The following is a 20,199-nucleotide window of genomic DNA, read 5'->3' as shown; positions in this document are numbered from 1 at the left end:
TCTGGCCTTATTTCCACTCTGTTTAGCTGACAGGACTGGCAGATCTCAACAGCCACAACACCATATGTTACAATCAAAGCCAGATGACATTCTGGCACTCTAGCAGTTGTATGAAGTGATGTGCTAATTTTCTGCTTTTGATAAATCAACTAGAATTTCAGATATTCAAATTCAGGACACAGTATAGCAAATTTCTCCATTCTCCAAGGTGTCAGCCACTTTTAATGACTACCACGACCTACTTTTATTGCCTGAGTCCCATCTCCCCTCCATCCAACTGAGAGGAATAACTCAATACCTGAAAAAATCCCTGATACCTCATCCATTCATTTTATTCTTTCAACAAATTTATTGAGCACCTACTATAAGCCAGGCACTGTATGAGGCACAAGGAATACAAAGTTGAACAGCGACAACAAAAACACAATTCCTGTCCTCATGGAGTTTACAATCGAGAAGGGATACATTACTTGAACAAATACATAGAAAATTACAAAGGTGTTCAAAGCTAAGTAGAGGTATGAATCCATGTGATAATATACATCAGTGGGGTCTTACTCTATGACAGAAATTAAAGAAAGCTTCCCCGAGGAAGTGATGAATGAGCTGAGATCTAAAAGACAAACAGGAATTAACTAAGCAATGAAAAGGGAAGGTATTTCAAGCCATAGGAACAGCATGAACAAAGGCTCCTATGGTGGAAGAAGCACTTTAATTCTCACTTATTCCAGATACTTAAAGTGCAATGAGGGTAGAATACAAAAAAAGTGAAACGTGGTGCAGAGTAAGACTAATGTCTATTAAGTGCTTGTTAAGGTGATGTACCAGCCATTGTTTTAATATTCTGAGACATTAATTCTTTCAGTGTTCAGAATTATAAATAGTAGCCCAAATATGTGATCTAGCAGGTTTCAAAACCTTTTTTTTGGGGGGGGGGTGATAAGAGCAATGAAAGACCATCAAAATGTTTTAAGCTGGGGTGAAACTGGGGGTAGATGGGATGCCTTGATTAAAACCTCAAAAAAGAGAATTCTGCCTGCGGTATCAAGAATCAATCAAGAGGGCCACAGCAGCTTAGGAAGACTAGTTAGGAGGTAACTGCAGTAATGCAAGTAAAAAATGCTGACAGAAGCTTACATTAGGAAAGCAGTAAGTGAGGGGGAGTAGACAAATTTACAAGGTAAAAAGACAGGACCTGGTAATGAATTGATGGAGAGAGGGGTGTGGTTAGGGAGAAGAAGGTATTGAAGAGGAGTTCTAGGTTACTAGTTTGGGAACCAGGGGGGTGGTCGTGCCTTGATTAGACTGGGATGTGCTAACAAAAACTTAAGGAAGTTTTAACTCCTGTATTTACAAGCACTGAATAACAACAACTACAGTAAAAACCCAGAAAGGGGTTTCTGGTTGATTTTTTTTTTTTCTCACATATATTAGCCTGCAGTCACACACAGCCATTCTTCCATGGCTTAAGTAAAAATGAAAATAATGCTTTATCATGACTAGTGTCACATAGTGATCTTCTGAATTCTAGAAAAGAAAAAAAAAAATACAACATACCAAGAAAATGTTTTTCACATACATAAAATTAAAAAGGAAAACACAATTACCACTTTCTGCCCCTGATTACTGACATCTCTATTAAACAGCTTAGCCAAAAAAGAGACATGGCAACTTTATTTCTAATTTATGGTCATTAAAAAACTCTGGTAAATTTATTCCTACATGTCTCAAATAATAAAAAGGTTGAGGTCAACCTAAACAAAATTCTCCCATTATTTTTTAAGTAGTCTGAATAGTACACGCTTTAAAAATATTACATTTATCTTTAAAATAAAAACAAATAAGAGACAACAAGTGATTCCCTTCCCCATCTGCAGCAAAATCTGTGATATAATGAATAACATAAAATAAAAGCATGTAACTGGGGTTTAAGTCAAAAGAGCAGGTTATTAATTGTGATTTCAGGCAAGTCACTTGCTTTTTCTGAGCCTTAGGGGTTTTATTTAACTTTTAAAATGTGAATAAAACCTACCTCCCAGGTTTGTTGTGGGAATTAAATGCTTATGAATTTTAAATCTCTATAAAAATAGTCATTGCTATAAATTTTTAAAAATTCAATATATAGAACAGATCCGTATTATTATCGTCTCTACTGTTCATGTGATTTTCTTGAGCAAGCCAAATAATTGAAAAAATGAGAAAAACACTCAGCATCTATGACACTAAACAATTATATCACAAATTTAAAATTCACATAGAGCAAATACATCATGTGTGAGAAACACTGTGAGCTCTGAAGAAGTTAATGTCCCAACAATTCAGCTTTTCTATAATAGAGAATGCTTTTGTTGAATATATACCTGCAGATCAAAAGTACTCTACCAAGGATAAAAGCTATACATTTAAAATCTTTCAACTGGACTTTTGTTTTTAATCTAAAACTATACAATAGTCTTAAATTAAAATGGTTTAACATGATTTTTAAAATACTCTGAAGTAATATATTAACAATTTAATTTGTTCTTTGCTGTATCCTTATCTCCCAAAAACAGGGCCTGTATATTTAAATTACGTAAATGAAAATGGACATTACAGGAAAAAAAGGCCAGTACCATTTTCAATAAAATCTAAAATCACTCCAACACTCAATGTAAAATGAAACCATATTTCCTTCCAAGTACCTAGATACAGGGATGGCTATAGAAGTCATTTCACACAAGCAAAGCACCATAAAGTATCTTAATACAGTTGAAGATTTGAAATTTTTCAAGTATCCTAAAGAAAGGGCAGTCCAGCTATTTCATGTTCTATCTTGGATATATTTCTGTTTAAGAATATGAATTCTAAAATAGACCCTACTTAATTTAATTCTATCAGAATATATTTTAAATTATTAAAAGCCTCTGTTTCTTAAATACTCATGAATTTTATTTCATAATGCATGATTGAGATTCTTTCTCATGTTCGTTTCAACTATAACAATCCCTAGAAAATAGAATTCAAAATTTATCAGTTATTCTTATTATAGAAGATAATATATGTCACATAGAACTTTAATCAAAACTAGCATTTATAAATTCAATATGTGCAAACATCCACCTAATATGGTACTACAGGAATGGTATGAAATTATTTTGTGAAAAGAAAAGTCTCTGAAAACATTCTCTTCCTTAAATAGAGAAAAGATGAAGTTAAAGAAATAATATAAATAGTATTAATCAAAAGTCTTATAGTTACAAATGCTGCCAAATATAGCAGGATAGTTAAATCACTCTTTACTTCTAACAGTAAATGTTTAAAAGAATGTACAAGTAATGCTTTTAAAATCAGTTGGCCATATACGCTAATGTTTTGCCTTTTTACAGTTTGTGCTTTTTATTTTAACATTTGTACCATCTTTTTTGTTGAAGATTATAGCTTCAACTTACAGTTTACCCATCATTTAAAACGACTTCTTTTTCACATTTCGAATTACTTTGTAAGTTCAGTAGGGTGATAATTTTCCAGAATTTTCAAATCCGGCAATCAAGATAATTTATTAATTTGATTGGACTTTTTTTTACAGTAATTAAATAGTTATAGATTTAAGTACATAATTTCAATAACATTTAAGATGTAAGCCTCCTTTTATTTTACATTAGCCCTAAAAGCATCTGAATCTTTGTAAATAATAGTAAATTATTAACAGAGTGATAGATAAATTCAGAAATCTGTGCGAACACAATAGATTTTCATTTTTCTTTTTAAAAAATGCCTATAATGTAATACCAAAATTAGGAAATGACAACTTCTTTTCATTGTGCATGTACTTATTTTTACAGTATGCAATGACTTCCCTGTATATCACACCAGTTTAAAAGAGGGTTAAATCCCAAAACACAAAACAACCAAAAGATTGTAATGCCCGTACCTAGTATTTTCTAAACTGGCTTTGGAATAGTCACCACTTCATCACATTCTATTTCATTTTATTGTCTTTTCATGAAAAGAAAAGTCTTCCACTAATTGGTAGCATCACATTATAAATATAACCTCCATACTCCAGAGCTGTAATTTGAGTTTTTGACTGCCACTCATGCTATTCAACTGTCATCTTCTTTATACGATGAAGAAGAGCATCTTTTTCCAAGTGAGCCTCTGCAAGAGCCATTTTGGCTTTAGCCAATTCTTGCTTAAGAGATTCATTCTCTTCCATGAGCTGAAATGATAAATTTGGAAAATAAGAAAACTTAACCATTTTCAGAAAATACAGACTATTTCAGAAAATACAGAATCTAAAGATGTGACATGTGGGTCAGTAAAATCACCCAATGCTGGTCAGGGTGCACTAAAGCTGAAAACTACTTCGAGGAGCTATTTGGAAACACATACCAAGCGCTTTCAAATGTTCACAAGTTTTGACTCAACAATTTAAAACATTAACTCCTAATTTTCAAATCTAATAGTGATTTTGTTTAATTTCAATTTCCCTTTACATGGTGCTGACCTCATCCCTCCTTGCTAAGCCTCTCTCCTCTTTCGCCTTTTATGCCACAGGTCTGCCTTGCTTATCCCTCCCTACCTATGGACTTTGCATCTTTTCCTCTGCTGTTTAAGAATCCTTAAATTTATAGAGTTCCTATTGTGGTGCAGCAGAAACAAATCCGACTAGGAACCATGAGGATTCGGGTTTGATCCCTGGCCTCGCTAGGTGGGGTTAAGGATCTGGCATTGCAGTGAGCTGTGGCGTAGGTCGCAGATGCAGCTCAGATCCTGTGTTGCTGTGGCTGTGGCATAGGCCAGCAGCTCTAGTCTGATTCGACTCCTAGCCTGGGAACCTCCACATGCCAGGTGTGTGGCCCTAAAATGCAAAAACAAAACAAAACAAAACAAAACACCTTAGAATTTTCATATTCTAATAGACTCCATAATTGGTCTTCTCTTATGACTTGGAGTCACTCTCTTCAATGATCTCCTCCACTCCCGTGGCTCTAATGATCACACATATCTTGACCTGGCACAAGCCTTTCTCTTGAGCTCCATATCTGCATTCTGAATATCTCATTAGATGTTTTCATCTAGATGTCAAGAGGTCTCCCCTCATTAAGACTCAGTTCAGGAGTTCCCGTCGTGGCGCAGTGGTTAACGAATCCGACTAGGAACCATGAGGTGGCGGGTTCGGTCCCTGCCCTTGCTCAGTGGGTTCACGATCCGGCGTTGCTGTGAGCTGCGGTGTAGGTTGCAGACGCGGCTTGGATCCCTCGTTGCTGTGGCTCTGGCGTAGGCTGGTGGCTACAGCTCCGATTCGACCCCTAGCCTGGGAACCTCCATATGCCGCGGGAGCGGCCCAAGAGATAGCAACAACAATAACAACAAAAAAAGACAAAAGACAAAAAAATAAAAAAAATAAAAAAATAAAAAGACTCAGTTCAAGTATTTTACCCTCTCAAAACCATTCCCTTACCCCTAACTATGAAGATGTGATAAAACTAAGAAATTTCTCCACAGAAAAATGCATTTACACAGACACATGAAATTACAGGCATTTAATTTCATAGGCCTCTCAGACTTATTTTAGTTTCTGCATTAAGAATGCCTGGCTTGGAGTTCTCATTGTGGCTCAGCGGTAACAAACCTGACTAGAATCCATGAAGATATGGGTTCAATCCCTGGCCTCACTCAGAGGGTTAAAGATCTGGTGTTGCTGCAAGCTGCAGTGTAAGTTGCAGACACAGCTCTGATCTGGCATTGCCTTGGCTGTGGCTGTGAAGTAGGCTGGCAGCTGCAGGTCTGATTCAACCCCTAGCCCAGGAATTTCCATATGCTGCAGGTCAGGCCCTAAAAGATAGCAACAGCAAAAAAGAATGCCTGGCTTGGAGTTCCTGCTGTGGTGAAGTGGGTTACTAACTTGGCTTGTCTCTGTGGAAGTGCCAGTTTCATCTCTGACCCAGTGCAGTGGGTTATGAATCCAGTGTTGCTGCATCTGCGGCTTGGTTCGCAGCTCTGGCTCAGATTTGATCCCTGGCCCAGGGAATTCCCATATGCTCTGGGTACAGCCAGGGCTAAAAAGAAAGAATGCCTAGTTGACAGACCGGTTGAATATTTCATTATACTTCCTCAAACTCTAGTATGCATAGCACATAACATAGTGTGCTGTGACTAATAATTACACATTATGTCTTTCCCACCAAACCCTCAATAGATGGGGTGGTATACTGTTCCAGTTCTGTATCCTTAGCTCAGAGTTGACATCCAACAATCCTGTTACAAATGAGTGAACTCATTCTGTGGTTCTATCACAGAGAATTAAAATTTTGCTAAACATTTTATTTATTACAGAAAAAAATAAGAAGCAACTCATATATTACAAATTTTAGGAGGAACCTTTAGAAATGACAGTACATTTACGTCCAAATGACTCTGACATTAGTAATAAATACGAAGCATCAACTATACTTAAAAAAACATGGGAGTTCCCATCATGGCGCAGTGGTTAACGAATCTGACTAGGAACCAAGAGGTTGCGGGTTCGGTCCCTGCCCTTGCTCAGTGGGTTAAGGATCCGGCATTGCCGTGAGCTGTGGTGTAGGTCACAGACCTGGCTCGGATCCCGCGTTGCTGTGGCTCTGGCGTAGGCTTGTGGCTGCAGCTCCAATTAGACCTCTAGCCTGGGAACCTCCATATGCCGCGGGAGCGGCCCAAGAAATAGCAAAAAGACAAAAAAAAAAAAATGAAGCATAAGCAGCAATATGGAAAGTATTTGTTAAACAATGCTAAATTTAAAAAAAATACAGTATATATGCTAGAATAGTAATTGGTTAGAAAAATTATGGAAAAAACCTGAGAGGAAAAAATTTTATTTATTTTTTAAATTAAAAATTTTTTTCTCTTTTTTGGCCACCCCTCAGTATATGGGGTTTCTGGGCCAAGGATCAGATCTGGGCCAGAGTTGTAACCTAAGCCACAGCCATAGCAACGCCAGATCCTTAACCCAGTGTGCCAGGCTGGTGATCAAACCTGTGTCCCAGTGCTCCCAAGATGCCGTTGATCCCACTGTGCCACAGCGGGAATTCTGAAAAACTTTTAAATACTGATAGCACTGTAAGAGGTTAGAGTCTGTTACAGTTATATTAAAATATCCTTCCAAAGTTCTGAAATATTACACTACTTTTGCAACTTTAAAATAAAACATCAAAACATCGTAACATTAAAACAAAAAACATCAAGACATAAAACCTCAAAATGAATACATCCTCCATGAAACTGGCACTCTCCCACATTTACTTCTTTATCTTCCCATTAGACTACATGATGTTTGTGGAGGATGGGAATGGCCATACCTTGTTCAACACTATATCAATAGCATCTAACACAGTGCCTGGCACAGAACAGACACTCAACAGATGTTATTTAAATAAGTAAATAGATACTGTCTTAACTATGCAACATCTAATATTTATTTTAATTGCTGAAACTGAACGACATGAGAATGAACTAGTTCCCCATTACCTGTTCTCTAGTAAAGTCAAAGGAGCACTCAGGAAAGTTGGGTGACTGGGAAGGCCAAGGAACTTCTGGGCTTGTCTGAGTGGCCTGAGTGACACTGTGTTGTTTCTTCAGATCACACTTTCCACTGGTAAGCAGCACTGAGTCACTTCTGACATTTTCTTTCAAATCATTTTCAGTGTTAAACACGTAAGAATCTAATGAAATAAATAAAATGCTCAAATAACATCTCTACATAAATGTTCTAAGTTCTTAAGTTCTATTGTGAGAAACAAATTTAAAAATGAATATCTCTATTATTGAGACATTATGAAATAGGAAAACAATGAAGTCAATAAAACAAAAGGTTCATTCATTGAAAAGATGAACAAAATCAAAACCAAAGCTCATCTGTTGAAGACATGAATAAAACTGATAAAACCTTAGAGGGACCAAAAAAAAATTTAAAAAGGGAAAAAAATTACTAGAATCAGAAATGAAAGAAGGGACATTACTATCTATCGACCTAACAGAAATAAAAACTATAGAGGAATACTGTGAACAACTGTATGACAATAAATTAGATAAATGAAAAATTCCTGCAAAAACACAAGCTACCAAAACAAACAAACAAACAAACAAAAAAAACCAACACAAGCTACCAAAATAGACTCAGTAATGGAGTTCCCGTCCTGGCTCAGAGGTTAATGAACTGGACTAGTATCTATGAAGATGTGGGTTGGTGATCCCTAGCCTTGCTCAGTGGGTTAAGGATTGCAGCACTGCAGTGAGCTGTGGTATAGGTTAGAGACGTGGCTTGGATGTGGTGTTGCTGTGGCCATGGCACAGGCTGGCATTACAGCTCCAATTTGACCCCTAGCCTGGGAACCTCCATATGCTGTGAGTGCAGTCCTAAAAAGACCAAAAAAAAAAAGGACCCAATAAGAAAGAGACAGTCGTGGTGATTGTTGTACAACTATAAATGTAATAAAATTAATAGTAAATAAATACATATATAAATAAAAAGTAGAAAGAAGTAAATCCTCATGACCTTGAGAAAAAAAAAAAAAGAGACAACATGAACAGGTAAAGTGATTAAATTGGGAATCAAAACAAACAAAAAACAAAAAAAATACCCACAAAGAAAATCCCAGGCCCACACTGTTTCAATAGCAAGTTCTACCAAACATTTAAAGACTACCAAATCTTTACAAATTCCTCCAAAAAAACAGACGGAACACTTCTTAACTCATTCTATAAAGCCAGTATTACCCTAATTCCATAGCCAAAGAAATCACAAGAAAACAAACTAAAATCAACATGCTTATAAATATGAACACAAAACCCCTCCCCAAAATATTAGCAGACTAAACCCAGCAATACATAAAAATAATTACATACCATGGCTAAGTGGGATTTATCCCAAGAATGCAAGGTTTATTTAACACTCAAAAATCAACTAATGTAATGCATCACATCAACAGAACAGAATATAACAAGAGCCGCACAGTCATCTCAATAGATGCAGAAAAAATTTCTCTTGACAAAATCCAACACTTTCTCATGATAAAAACACTTATAAAGCTCAATCTGATATAGGGCATTTTCAAAAAACCACAGCTAATACCATGCTTACTGGTAAAAGACTGGATGTTTTCCCCCTAAGATTGAGAATAAGATAAGAATGTTTGTTTTCAACACTTTTATTCAACAATGTCCTAGAGGTTCTAGCCAAGGCAGTTAGGCAACAAAAGGAAATAAAACGTATCCAGATTAGAAAGGAAGAAGTAAAACTATCTCTATTTACAGATGATGCGATCTTATATACAGGAAAAAAATAAGGAATCCACTAAAAACTCTTAGAACTAATAATGTTTAACAAGATTACAGGATACAAGATCAACTGTCTTCCTAAACACTTGTAACGAATAATTCAAAATTAAATTAAGAAAACAGTTCCAGGAGTTCCCATCGTGGCGCAGTGGTTAACGAATCCGACTAGGAACCATGAGGTTGCAGGTTCGGTCCCTGCCCTTGCTCAGTGGGTTAACGATCCAGCGTTGCCGTGAGCTGTGATGTAGGTTGCAGACGCGGCTCGGATCCCGCATTGCTGTGGCCCTGGCGTAGGTCAGTGGCTACAGCTCCGATTGGACCCCTAGCCTGGGAACCTCCATATGCTGCAGGAGCGGCCCAAGAAATAGCAAAAAGACAAAAAAAAAAAAAAAAAAAAGAAAACAATTCCACTTAAAATGTTATCAAAAAGTGGAAGTCCGCTGGTGGCATAGAGGGTTAAGGATCTGGCAGTCACTGCTATGGCACAAGTTTGATCTCTGGCCCAGGAACTTCTGCATGCATGGGCATGCTCTCCCCAAAATAAATAAATAATAAAATAAATACATAAAATGTAATGAAAAAGAATAAAATACTTAGGAATAAATTTAATAAAGTAAGTGTTAAATTTATGCTCTGAAAACACAAAGCATTGTTGAAGGAAATTAAAGATCTAAATAAACAGAGGGGAAAAATCCCATGTTCACCGATAGGAACAGATAATAATTCCTAAATGACCTACAGCTTTAACATAATTCCTATCAGAATTTAAGGAAGGAGTTCCCATTGTGGCGCACTGGAAACAAATCCGACTAGGAACCATGAGGTTGCAGGTTCAATCCCTGTCCTCGCTCAGTGGGTTAAGGATCTGGTGTTGCGTCAGCTGTGGTGTATAGGTTGCACACATGGCTCAGATCCAGTGTGGCTGTGGCTGTGGCATAGGCCAACGGCTACAGCTCCAATTCGAGCCCTAGCCTGGGAACCTCCACATGCCACAGGTACAGCCCTTAAAAAAAAAAAAAAAAAAAAAAAAAAAAAAAAAAAAAAAAGGAATTTAAGGTGGCTTTTTTATAGAAATTAAAGAGCTGATTCTAAAACTCATAGGAATTGCAGAGGTCAAAACAACTTTGAAAAAGAACAAATGTTGTAGGACTCACACTTCTTGATTTAAAACCCACTCCAAATCAAGTTGGTAATCAAAAGATATACAGATAAATGAAATAAACCCATTCATCTATCTATATACCAAACCCGCACACTAAATACAAAAATGAACTCAAATGGATCAAATATCTAAATTTAAGAGCCAAATATATAAAACTCTTAAAAGAAAACATGACTTCATGACTTGAGACTTACCAATGGAATTTTTACATAGGACACCAAAAGGACAAAAGAAAACCAAAAAAAAAAAAAAAAAAAGAAAGAAAGAAAGAAAAAGAAAAAACAGACATATTTATCTTTATTAAAAATTTTTAAAAATGTGTTTCAAAGGATACTATCAAAAAAGTAAAAAGACAGCCCATAGCATGGGTAAATATTTTCAAATCATATATTTGATAAGAGACATTTATACAATATATAAAGAACTCTTACAACTCAAATATAAAAATATAAATAACCTATTTAAAAAATAAGCAAAGCATGTGAAGGGACATATCTCTAAAAATACACAATTGGTCAAGAAAGATATGAAGAGATGTTTGAAAACATTAGCCATTAGGGAAGCATAGCTCAAAACCATAATGATATACAACTTCATGCCCACTGGAATAAGTACAATCAGATAATAAAAAAAGCAGATAATCACATGCATTGGCAAATATGTGGAGAAGTTGGAATCCTCATAAACTGTAGTGGTCAACATGTGAGATGGTAGAGCCACTTTTGAAAAGCAGTTCCTTAAACGGTTAAACACAGAGTTACCAAGTCTCAATAATTCCATTCTTGGATATATACCCAAAGGAAATAAAAACATATACATATATACTTACAGTAGTATAACTCAAAATAGCCAAAAGGTAGAAATAACTTAAATTCATTAAGCAACGAATAAACAAAATGCAGTATGTCTATCATTTGGCCACACAAAGGAATGAAGTACTGATACTCAAACTGATAAAACATGAATGAACCTTAAAAATATTATGCTTACATATTTCACTTACATGAAATGCCCAGAATAGGCAAATCCATAAAAAAAGAAAGCAAACCAGTGGGTGCTGGGAGTAACGTGGACAGCATACTGGTACAGGTGGTGATGTAAATGTTCTAGAAGTTTCTGAGGGTGATGTAAATGTTCTAGAAGTTGTCATGGTGACTACAGCATTGCTGAGGATACCAAGTACCACTAATTGTACAATTTAATTGGTGCATGGTTTGGTATATGAACCAGATATGGAAAATGCTGTTATTAAAAATGACAAAAACAGGAGTTCCTGTCATGGTGCAGCGGAAATGAATCCGACCAGTATCCATGAGGATGTGGGTTCGATCCTTAGCCTTGCTCAGTGGGTTGGGGAATCTGGCATTGCTGCGAGCTGTGGTGCAGGTCGCAGATGTGGCTCAGATCCCACATTGCTATGGCTGTGGTGTGGGCCAGCAGAGGTAGCTCTGATTCAATCCCTAACCTACAAACCTCCATATGCTGTAGGTATGGCCCTAAAAAGCCAAAGTAAAAAATAAAAAAATTTTAAAAAAGACAAAAACAAGGCAGGGAATATTTTTACATATCAAATATTTTTTCTTCTTTTTGGATCATATATAATCAGAGCAACTAGGCTGCAAGTGAAAAGAAGCCCAAGTCAAATTTGCTTTTAAAAAACGAAATGTATTTATTTCTGTAACAGGGGAGTCCAAGTGCTAGTGCTTCAGCCATGGCCGGACATTGACATTCATATCACATCCTTTTTAGAACCTGACTCTCTCTGCTTCTCAGGTTCACTTTTCTTTTCCTCTGGGCTAGTTCGATCACATGATGGCAAAGGTAGCCTCTGGTGACTCCAAACAAGTGAGTTTTATAGTCTGTGACCCCCTTCTCTCAGTACCCTTTTCAATTCACACACACAAAAAGACCCAGAATGCTTGGCCTACAGTTCATTATCACTCACAGTATCCCAGAGGCTTAAATGTTTTGAATGGCTTAGCTGGGCCCCATTCCCACTTTTGTGATAGGGCCATATGACTGTCAGGTGCACCAAAGTCAAATGGAACTGTCATGACAGAATGATAGTTCACCAAATCAAATTATATTGAGCAGATGAAAGAGTAATAACTGCTCGACGTCATTTTTCCCATTAAAAGATTCCCAGAAGGTATTAGCTAAGTCAAAGAACAAGAATATTTTTAAAGCTTTTATTCATATTGCTAATCACCCTCCATACAGCTCTATCAAGTTTACCCCTATTCTGTGTGTGTGTGTGTGTGTGTGTGTGTGTGTGTGTGTGTACACAGAATAGTTCTATCTGCATGGATAAATGCCATCAGGTTGAGTTTTGGTCTGCTCTTGGGTTCATCATATTATAGTGAACTCAAATCAGAAACTACTTTTTACAATATTGTCCTATGTTATTTATGTTTTTAATAATATTAACTAGAAGAAAAAACTATAAAAACCGTTTTAATCGTTCAGGTTAGCACACCACCCAGCTTTATGGTGACTGTAAGAAAAATCCTAAAGTACCTAGTCATGGAAAAGCTACATTCTCCACTCTTTCAACCTCAAAAAACTAATAAAACCCGTAAAATTCTACTCGGTTAGTAATTTATAACGTACTTTTAGTTTTCAAACTTTTAGAGAAGCAAAAGTCTTCTTTTAAATGATGTCTTATATAGAACACTAATATGAATTTTTAAAAAAATGAGGAAAACAGAGGACCCAAGGCCCATTCTATTTAGCCTATTATCTTACTACTCTTGAGATCCTAAAAATAATGTAAAAAAAACCCACCAGCCAAACAGTTCTGAAACCCATTTTATTTAAATTACTGGGAGGTGGAATGAGGAGAGAAAAGGGAAGGAGAGAGATAGGGAAGGAAGAAATACAGGGAAAAGAAAAGAAGAAATGAGATAGAGAAGGAGGGAGGGGAGATAGCTGGGAGAGTGGAAGAGTAAGAGGAGGGAGGAAGGGAAAAAAGGAAGAGGGGATGTACATGAAATTAAAGATAAAGAAGGAGAGTTAACTGTGAGTCTGCTTCTGTTTTGCATATACACTCATTTGTGGAACTTTTCAGATTCCACATGGAAGTGAAATCATATACTATTTCTCTTTCTCTGACTTACTTTACTGAGCTTAACAACCTAGGTCCACTTATGTAGCTGTAAAATCTAAATTCCTTTTTTTACAGCCGAGTAATATTCCATTGTGTTCATGTACCACATCTTCTTCCCTTCATTTGCTGATGGGCATTAGGGTTGCTTCCATATCCCGGCTATTGTAAACAGTGATGGTCTGAACAGAAACGGGCTCACAGACACAGAAAACAAACTAGTGGTTACCAAAAAGGGAGAGGGAAGCAGGGAGGGGCAAATCAGAAGTATAAGATTAAGAGATACAAACTACCAGGCATAAAATAAACAACAAGGATACACAGTATATAGCACAGGGAATTATAGCCAAAGGAGTGTAATCTGTAAAAATACTAAATCGTTATGCTATACACTTGAAACTAATATAATATTATCAACTATGATTTTTAAAAAGAGGGCAAGATAAGTAGAGAAGAAGAGGGAGGAAGGGAAAAGGAAAAGAGAAGGGAGGGAATGGGGAAGACAAGGCAGGAAGAGGAAAGTGAAAAAATGGAAGGGCTAGCTAGGGAGGGGAAAGGAGAAAACCTGTGAATGATAGGGATGAGTGGAGTCTCTATCACAGAAAGACATATTTCCTTTTATTTACTTTAAAAGAGCGTCTTTCTAGTTTTCAGAACAAATTTTAATGAACAAGTCCATGCCCCTCATGGATGAAACTGCATCTTACAGCAATATATACTTTTTCCTTAACGCAGGCTCTGCCATTCAACTTGTCTAAAATCTCTGCATTTGCAAAATGGAGGTGATAAAAATACTTGCTTTAATATCCTCAAAGGATTATGGTAAGAATTAATATTTAAGGTAAAAGAACTTTATAAACTGGAATGCATTATTCAAATATCAACTGCTATTAGTACCAGAGTAGGTGTTTGACAAATATCTTACTTTAAATTCAGAATTTTTTTTGTTTTTTGGGGGGGTTTTTTGTCTCTCTTTTTTTTTTTTTTTTTTTTTTTGTCTTTTTGTCTTTTTTTTTAGGGCTGAACCAGCAGCATATGGAGGTTCCCAGGCTAGGGGTCTAATCGGGAGCTATAGCCGGAGGCCTACACCACAGCCACAGCAATGCCAGATCCAGGCTGCACCTATGACCTACACCACAGCTCACCGCAACACTGGATCCTTAACCCACTGAGCAAGGCCAGAGATCAAACCCGCAACCTCATGGTTCCTAGTTGGGTTCATTTTGACTGTTCCACGAATGGGAACTTCCAAATCTAGGTTTCAATAGTTCTGTTTACTCAAATGGAAGATGTCTATTCATTTGTCTTCTCTGAGTGTCTTATGGGTACTCTTCTGAGTTTAAGTGTTACACTTTTTTTAGGTTTAGCAATTTAAAAACTCTTCCCTGGGAGTTCCCGTCATGGCGCAGTGGTTAACGAATCCGACTAGGAACCATGAGGTTGCGGGTTCGGTCCCTGCCCTTGCTCAGTGGGTTAACGATCAGGCGTTGCCGTGAGCTGTGGTGTAGGTTGCAGACCTGGCTCGGATCCTGCGTTGCTGTGGCTCTGGCGTAGGCCAGTGGCTACAGCTCCGATTCGACCCCTAGCCTGGGAACCTCCCTATGCCGCAGGAGCGGCCCAAAGAAATAGCAAAAAGACCAAAACAAAACAAAACAACAACAACAACAACAACAAAAAAAAAACCAAAAAAAAAAATAAAAACTCTTCCCTCATTCCCAGTTAGGAAGTTTTATAGCAATGATCCTAAGGGGGTACATGGCAAAGACCTACTCATCATAAACCTTTAAACAGATAATGCCCCCCCCCACAACAATCTGATATAATCTATTGATGGAGGTAGTCCCTCACAACCCTTTTGCTGGGAACTAAGGCCATAATGGCCGCTGTTGCAGATGGGAGTATGCCAGGCCCTAGACGTGTCAGGTGGAAAACATGCTGAGAGATAGTACACTACTACTAAAAGTAATTAACAATAGATGGTATAGTGTGTGTGTGTGTGTGTGTGTGTGTGTGTGTGTGTGTGTGTGTGTGTGTGTATAGGCCAGTGATCGAACCCACATCCTCCTGGATACTAGGTGGATTCATTTCCACTGAGCCACAAAAGGAACTCCTGAAATAAACTGTCTTAAATTTTGTACAATGCTAATATCCTGAATAACACAACCACTTCTCATCATCTCAATGAGCTTTTGAAAGACACATCAACAATTTACATATTAAGTGCTGCTGTTTAAATTCAAATAATACTGTGAGGTTTTTTTTTTTGTTTTTTTTTTTTTTTTTTTTTTTTTTTTTTTTGTCTCTTTGCTATTTCTTGGGCTGCTCCCGTGGCATATGGAGGTTCCCAGGCTAGGGGTCCAATCGGAACTGTAGCCACTGGCCTACGCCAGAGCCACAGCAACACAGGATCCAAGCCGCGTCTGCAACCTACACCACAGCTCACGGCAATGCCAGATCCTTAACCCACTGTGCAAGGGCAGGGACCGAACCCGAAACCTCATGGTTCCCAGTTGGATTCGTTAACCACTGCGCCATGACGGGAACTCCAATACTGTGAGTTTTAATGCCATTTAAAAAAAAATCTGGTATATGCTTTTTCCTCCATTTCATCACTACCTACACTGCTTTGATGAAAAGTGTCACTGTAAAAACATTAAGTCAAATATATTCCTAAAAATGTAGAACATTTAATAAGGACTGGAACCTTTCAAAAATGTAAGAAATAAAGTATATAAATATGTGACGTGATGAAAAAATAAAAATGGCTATTATCTTGCCTGATTAGGGTAGAATGGTAATTCAGATGTGGTTTTTTTTCAACCCATACAACTTTAAAGACAAATTCAAATGGAATTTCCATACTGAAATGATCTTCATGCAAATATATGCTCTAGCTGGACCAGTGATTTACTTTTGCCTTTAGCTATCACATTAAAATACAGTTACAATTGGCAAAATATGTACTTGACTAACTGTAAAATACAGATAAGAAACATAGGGGAAAATACAGAGAAAAAAATTTCGGAGTTCCTGTCATGGCTCAGTGGTCAACGAATCCAACTAGGAACCATGAGGTTGTGGGTTCGATCGCTGGCCTTGCTCAGTGGGTTAAGGACCTGGCGTTGACGTGAGCTGTGGTGTAGGTTGCAGACACAGCTCAGATCCTGCGTTGCCGTGGCTGTGGTGTAGGCCTGCGGCTACAGCTCCAATTCTACCCCTAGCCTGGGAACCTCCATATGCCGCAGGAGCGGCTCTAGAAAAAGACAAAAAAGAAAAAAAAAAAAAAAAATTCAAAACACCTTGATTTTAAATTAGTTTTTACTCATCAAATTGATGTATAATTCTGTATTTCTCCAAATATATGTATGCAAATGGATATTTTCCTTCAAGCATTATAAACCTCTCACTTAAAACAGTATTTGTGGAGTTCCCATTGGGATAGCCGAAACAAATCTGACTAGGATCCATGAGGATGCAAGTTCGATCCCTGGCCTTGCTCAGTGGGTTAAGGATCTGGTGTTGCCGTGAGCTGTGGTGTAGGGTGCAGATGTGGCTTGGATCTGGCATTGCTGTGGCTGTGGCGTAGGCCGGCGGCTATAGCTCTGATTCGACCCCTAGCCTGGGAACCTCCATATGCCTCGGGTGTGGCCCTAAAAAGCAAAAAAGAAAATGAAAAAAATTAAAAATAAAACAATATTTGTTTTAGCTTTCTTTAGTAAACAATAATTAAACACACTCAGTTTTCAATAAATCCCCAAGAATTATTACGAGGATTGTTTCGTTTTTGTTTGTTTGTTTGTTTTTTTGCTATTTCTTGGGCCGCTCCTGCGGCACATGGAGGGTCCCAGGCTAGGGGTCGAATCAGAGCTGTAGCTGCCAGCCTACGCCAGAGCCACAGCAACGCGGGATCCGAGCCGAGTCTGCGACCTACACCACAGCTCACGGCAACGCCGGATCGTTAACCCACTGAGCAAGGGCAGGGATCGAACCTGAAACCTCATGGTTCCTAGTCGGATTCGTTAACCACTGAGCCACGACAGGAACTCCACAAGGATTGTTTTAAATTTTGTCAAATACAGTATTTTATTTTCTGCTACATTCTATATTAATAACAAACTTTATTGAACTGAAATCAAAGAAATGGCCTGCATGAACTTTATGTTTTGAAATTTGTTGATATTTTGAGATGGAATAAACAGAGAAGTTTCACAAGCATCTGAAATACCATGTCTACTGAATTCAAATATATATATGTATATATACTTGTACTCTGAGAGACGTGATTGAAGTATCTCATTATGATATGATTCCATTTCTCTTTATTTCAAACAGGTTTGACATATTTTTCAGCTACATTGTTAGATAGATACAGGTTTATGAATGAGCTACGTCTGGGGGGAAGTTTTATCAATATTAAGTCACTCTGAAGCCAATGCCTTTAATAAGCACCTCAAACAAGAAGATGCCCTAATGGCAAATTAGCATATGAAAAGATGTTGTACATCACATGTCATTAGTGACATGCAAATTAAATCCGCAGCAGGCCACTACACACCTATTCTGAATGGCCAATTCTTACCATTTGCATGAGGATATTAATTATTAAAAGTCTCAACTTCAACATCAGCTATATTATTAATTCATTCTATTAGGGTTTTTTTTGGGGGGGGGTGCTTTTTAGGGCCTCACCTGTGGCATATGGAAGTTCCCAGGCTAGGGGACAAACTGCACCTGCAGATGCTGGCCTACACCACAGCCACAGCAATGTGGGATCTGAAACATATCTGCAACCTACACCACAGCTCATGGGAACATCAGATTCTTAACCCACTGAGTGAGGCCAGGAGTCAAACTCATGCATACATCCTCATGGAAACTAGTTTGGTTCATAACTCGCTGAGGCACAGTGGGAACTCCTATATTGATTTTGAAGTAGGCATTTTACTATTTATTTTGGTCATCCACCATCAGAATTCCTTTTTATATTTGGGGGATTTCATACTTTGGCAGGAAGTAAAATTTGCTTCTTTCAATAAATGTTGGAAAATACTACTCAATTTTCGGGTTTCCTCTCCATATATGCGACCTAGATATTTCCCAACTGCAATCGTCCTAAATTTCCCTCAGACACTAATGACAAAAGAAGGGAAGAAAGAGAAGTGAACGTCTTCTCTTTCTGGGGACAGCAGCAGTGACAGTAACTGCAAGGTCAAGGTCCTAATACAAAAGTTGAAATAGCATTGGCTGCAGCAGTTGCAGCTTTAAAGTTCAACTTACAGATCAATAATGTCAGTAAAATTGTAAAATCAACTGTCCAGTGGCAGGCAGCCTTTCCCATCACATCATATTACACTGCATGTTGGTTTGGAGGCATGGAACATGGAAGGTAAGCTCTGAGCCTGGCTCCGCAGATCCCCCATGGTTCTAAAATGATACTTTTATTTATTTATCTACTTATTTATAATTAAAGTATAATTGACTTAAAATTATTTTAGTTTCAAGTATACAACACAGTGATTCAATATTTTTATATATTATAAAATGATCATAAGTGTAGTTACCATGTGTCACCACACAAAGTTATAGTATTATTGACTCTATTCTCTATGCTATACATTACATACCCATGACATTTATTTGATATCTTCAAATCTGTACCTCTTAATCTCCTTCACCTATTTCACTCATGCCCCAAACCCCTTCCCCTCTGGCAACCACCTGTTGGTTCTCCTGTATATATGAGTCTGTTTCTGTTCTATATTTGTTCATTTGTTTTTAAAAACTATGATTTTATTTTTTAACAGCTTTGTTAGAAAATAATTGCAAGCCTCACTCATCCATTTAAAATGTACAATTCCAGGAGTTCCGGTCGTGGTTCAGTGGTTAATGAATCCGACTAGGAACCATGAGGTTGCGGGTTTGATCCCTGGCCTTGCTCAGTGGGTTAAGGATCTGGCGTTGCCATGAGCTGTGGTGTAGGTTGCAGATGTGGTTCAGATCTGGCGTTGCTCTGGCTCTGGCGTAGGCCAGTGGCTACACCTCTGATTCGACCCCTAGCCTGGGAACCTCCATATGCTGCGGGAGCAGTCCAAGAAATGGTAAAAAGACAAAAATAAATAAATAAATAAAACTCCTTTTTCTGTTCAATTAGCTAGGGTGTTTCTCACTTAGAATCATGAATGTGCCTGGTACTATTTTCTTCAAATGGCTGAGAATTCTTGGATGTACGTTTATCCCAATTTCTTATCTGTGGATGTTATTTCTACTTGCCATAGTTGATATCGAGTGATGGGGGAAGAAGAGGTTGTGCTGCTGGGTGAGCACAGTTTGTCAACTGGATATGGAATCATTCCTTTCCTGTGACCTAACTGGTACAGAATTTACCCTCAATATTTTAGTCTGTATGTGAACCACACACTAATGCCTGCCACTTAGTAAGAGCACTGGGAAGGGTTTAAAAAAAAAGTGCCTAGATTATTCACCCTATTGCCTCAGAGATCCATTCTAATCTCAGCATCCTGTTGGGAAGATTTCTCCTGTTTTGGAGAAGTAGTTGTCATCCCCCTTCTCACCTTTTCACAGGGGTGAAAGCTATGACTTAGCTGATTAATGAGTTTAGAAAAAGGAACTGTATGTG

At 37.6% G+C, this 20,199-nt stretch overlaps 1 protein-coding gene across 3 annotated transcripts in view; it reads right to left on the bottom strand.

Moving 5' to 3' along the window:
• Positions 315–20,199, bottom strand: part of UHRF1BP1L (UHRF1 binding protein 1 like) — a 106,126-nt gene continuing 86,241 nt past the window's right edge. The window contains exons 21-22 of one of the 3 annotated variants that reach the window (XM_005664214.3): positions 7,489–7,682; positions 315–4,198 (exon numbers count right to left, since the gene is read on the bottom strand). In XM_005664214.3, the coding sequence (XP_005664271.2) occupies positions 4,079–4,198; positions 7,489–7,682 (314 nt within the window). In that variant the 3' untranslated portion in view covers positions 315–4,078. The remainder of the gene's footprint in view (positions 4,199–7,488; positions 7,683–20,199) is intronic. The other 2 variants (XM_003126693.5, XM_021092725.1) reach the window with 2 other exon arrangements.

The sequence above is a fragment of the Sus scrofa genome, chromosome 5, assembly GCF_000003025.6.
Source record: "Sus scrofa isolate TJ Tabasco breed Duroc chromosome 5, Sscrofa11.1, whole genome shotgun sequence".
In the NCBI taxonomy this organism is placed as follows: domain Eukaryota; kingdom Metazoa; phylum Chordata; class Mammalia; order Artiodactyla; family Suidae; genus Sus; species Sus scrofa.
Note: the sequence above shows the minus strand (reverse complement) of the source record. Positions and strands in the feature narration are given on the sequence as shown.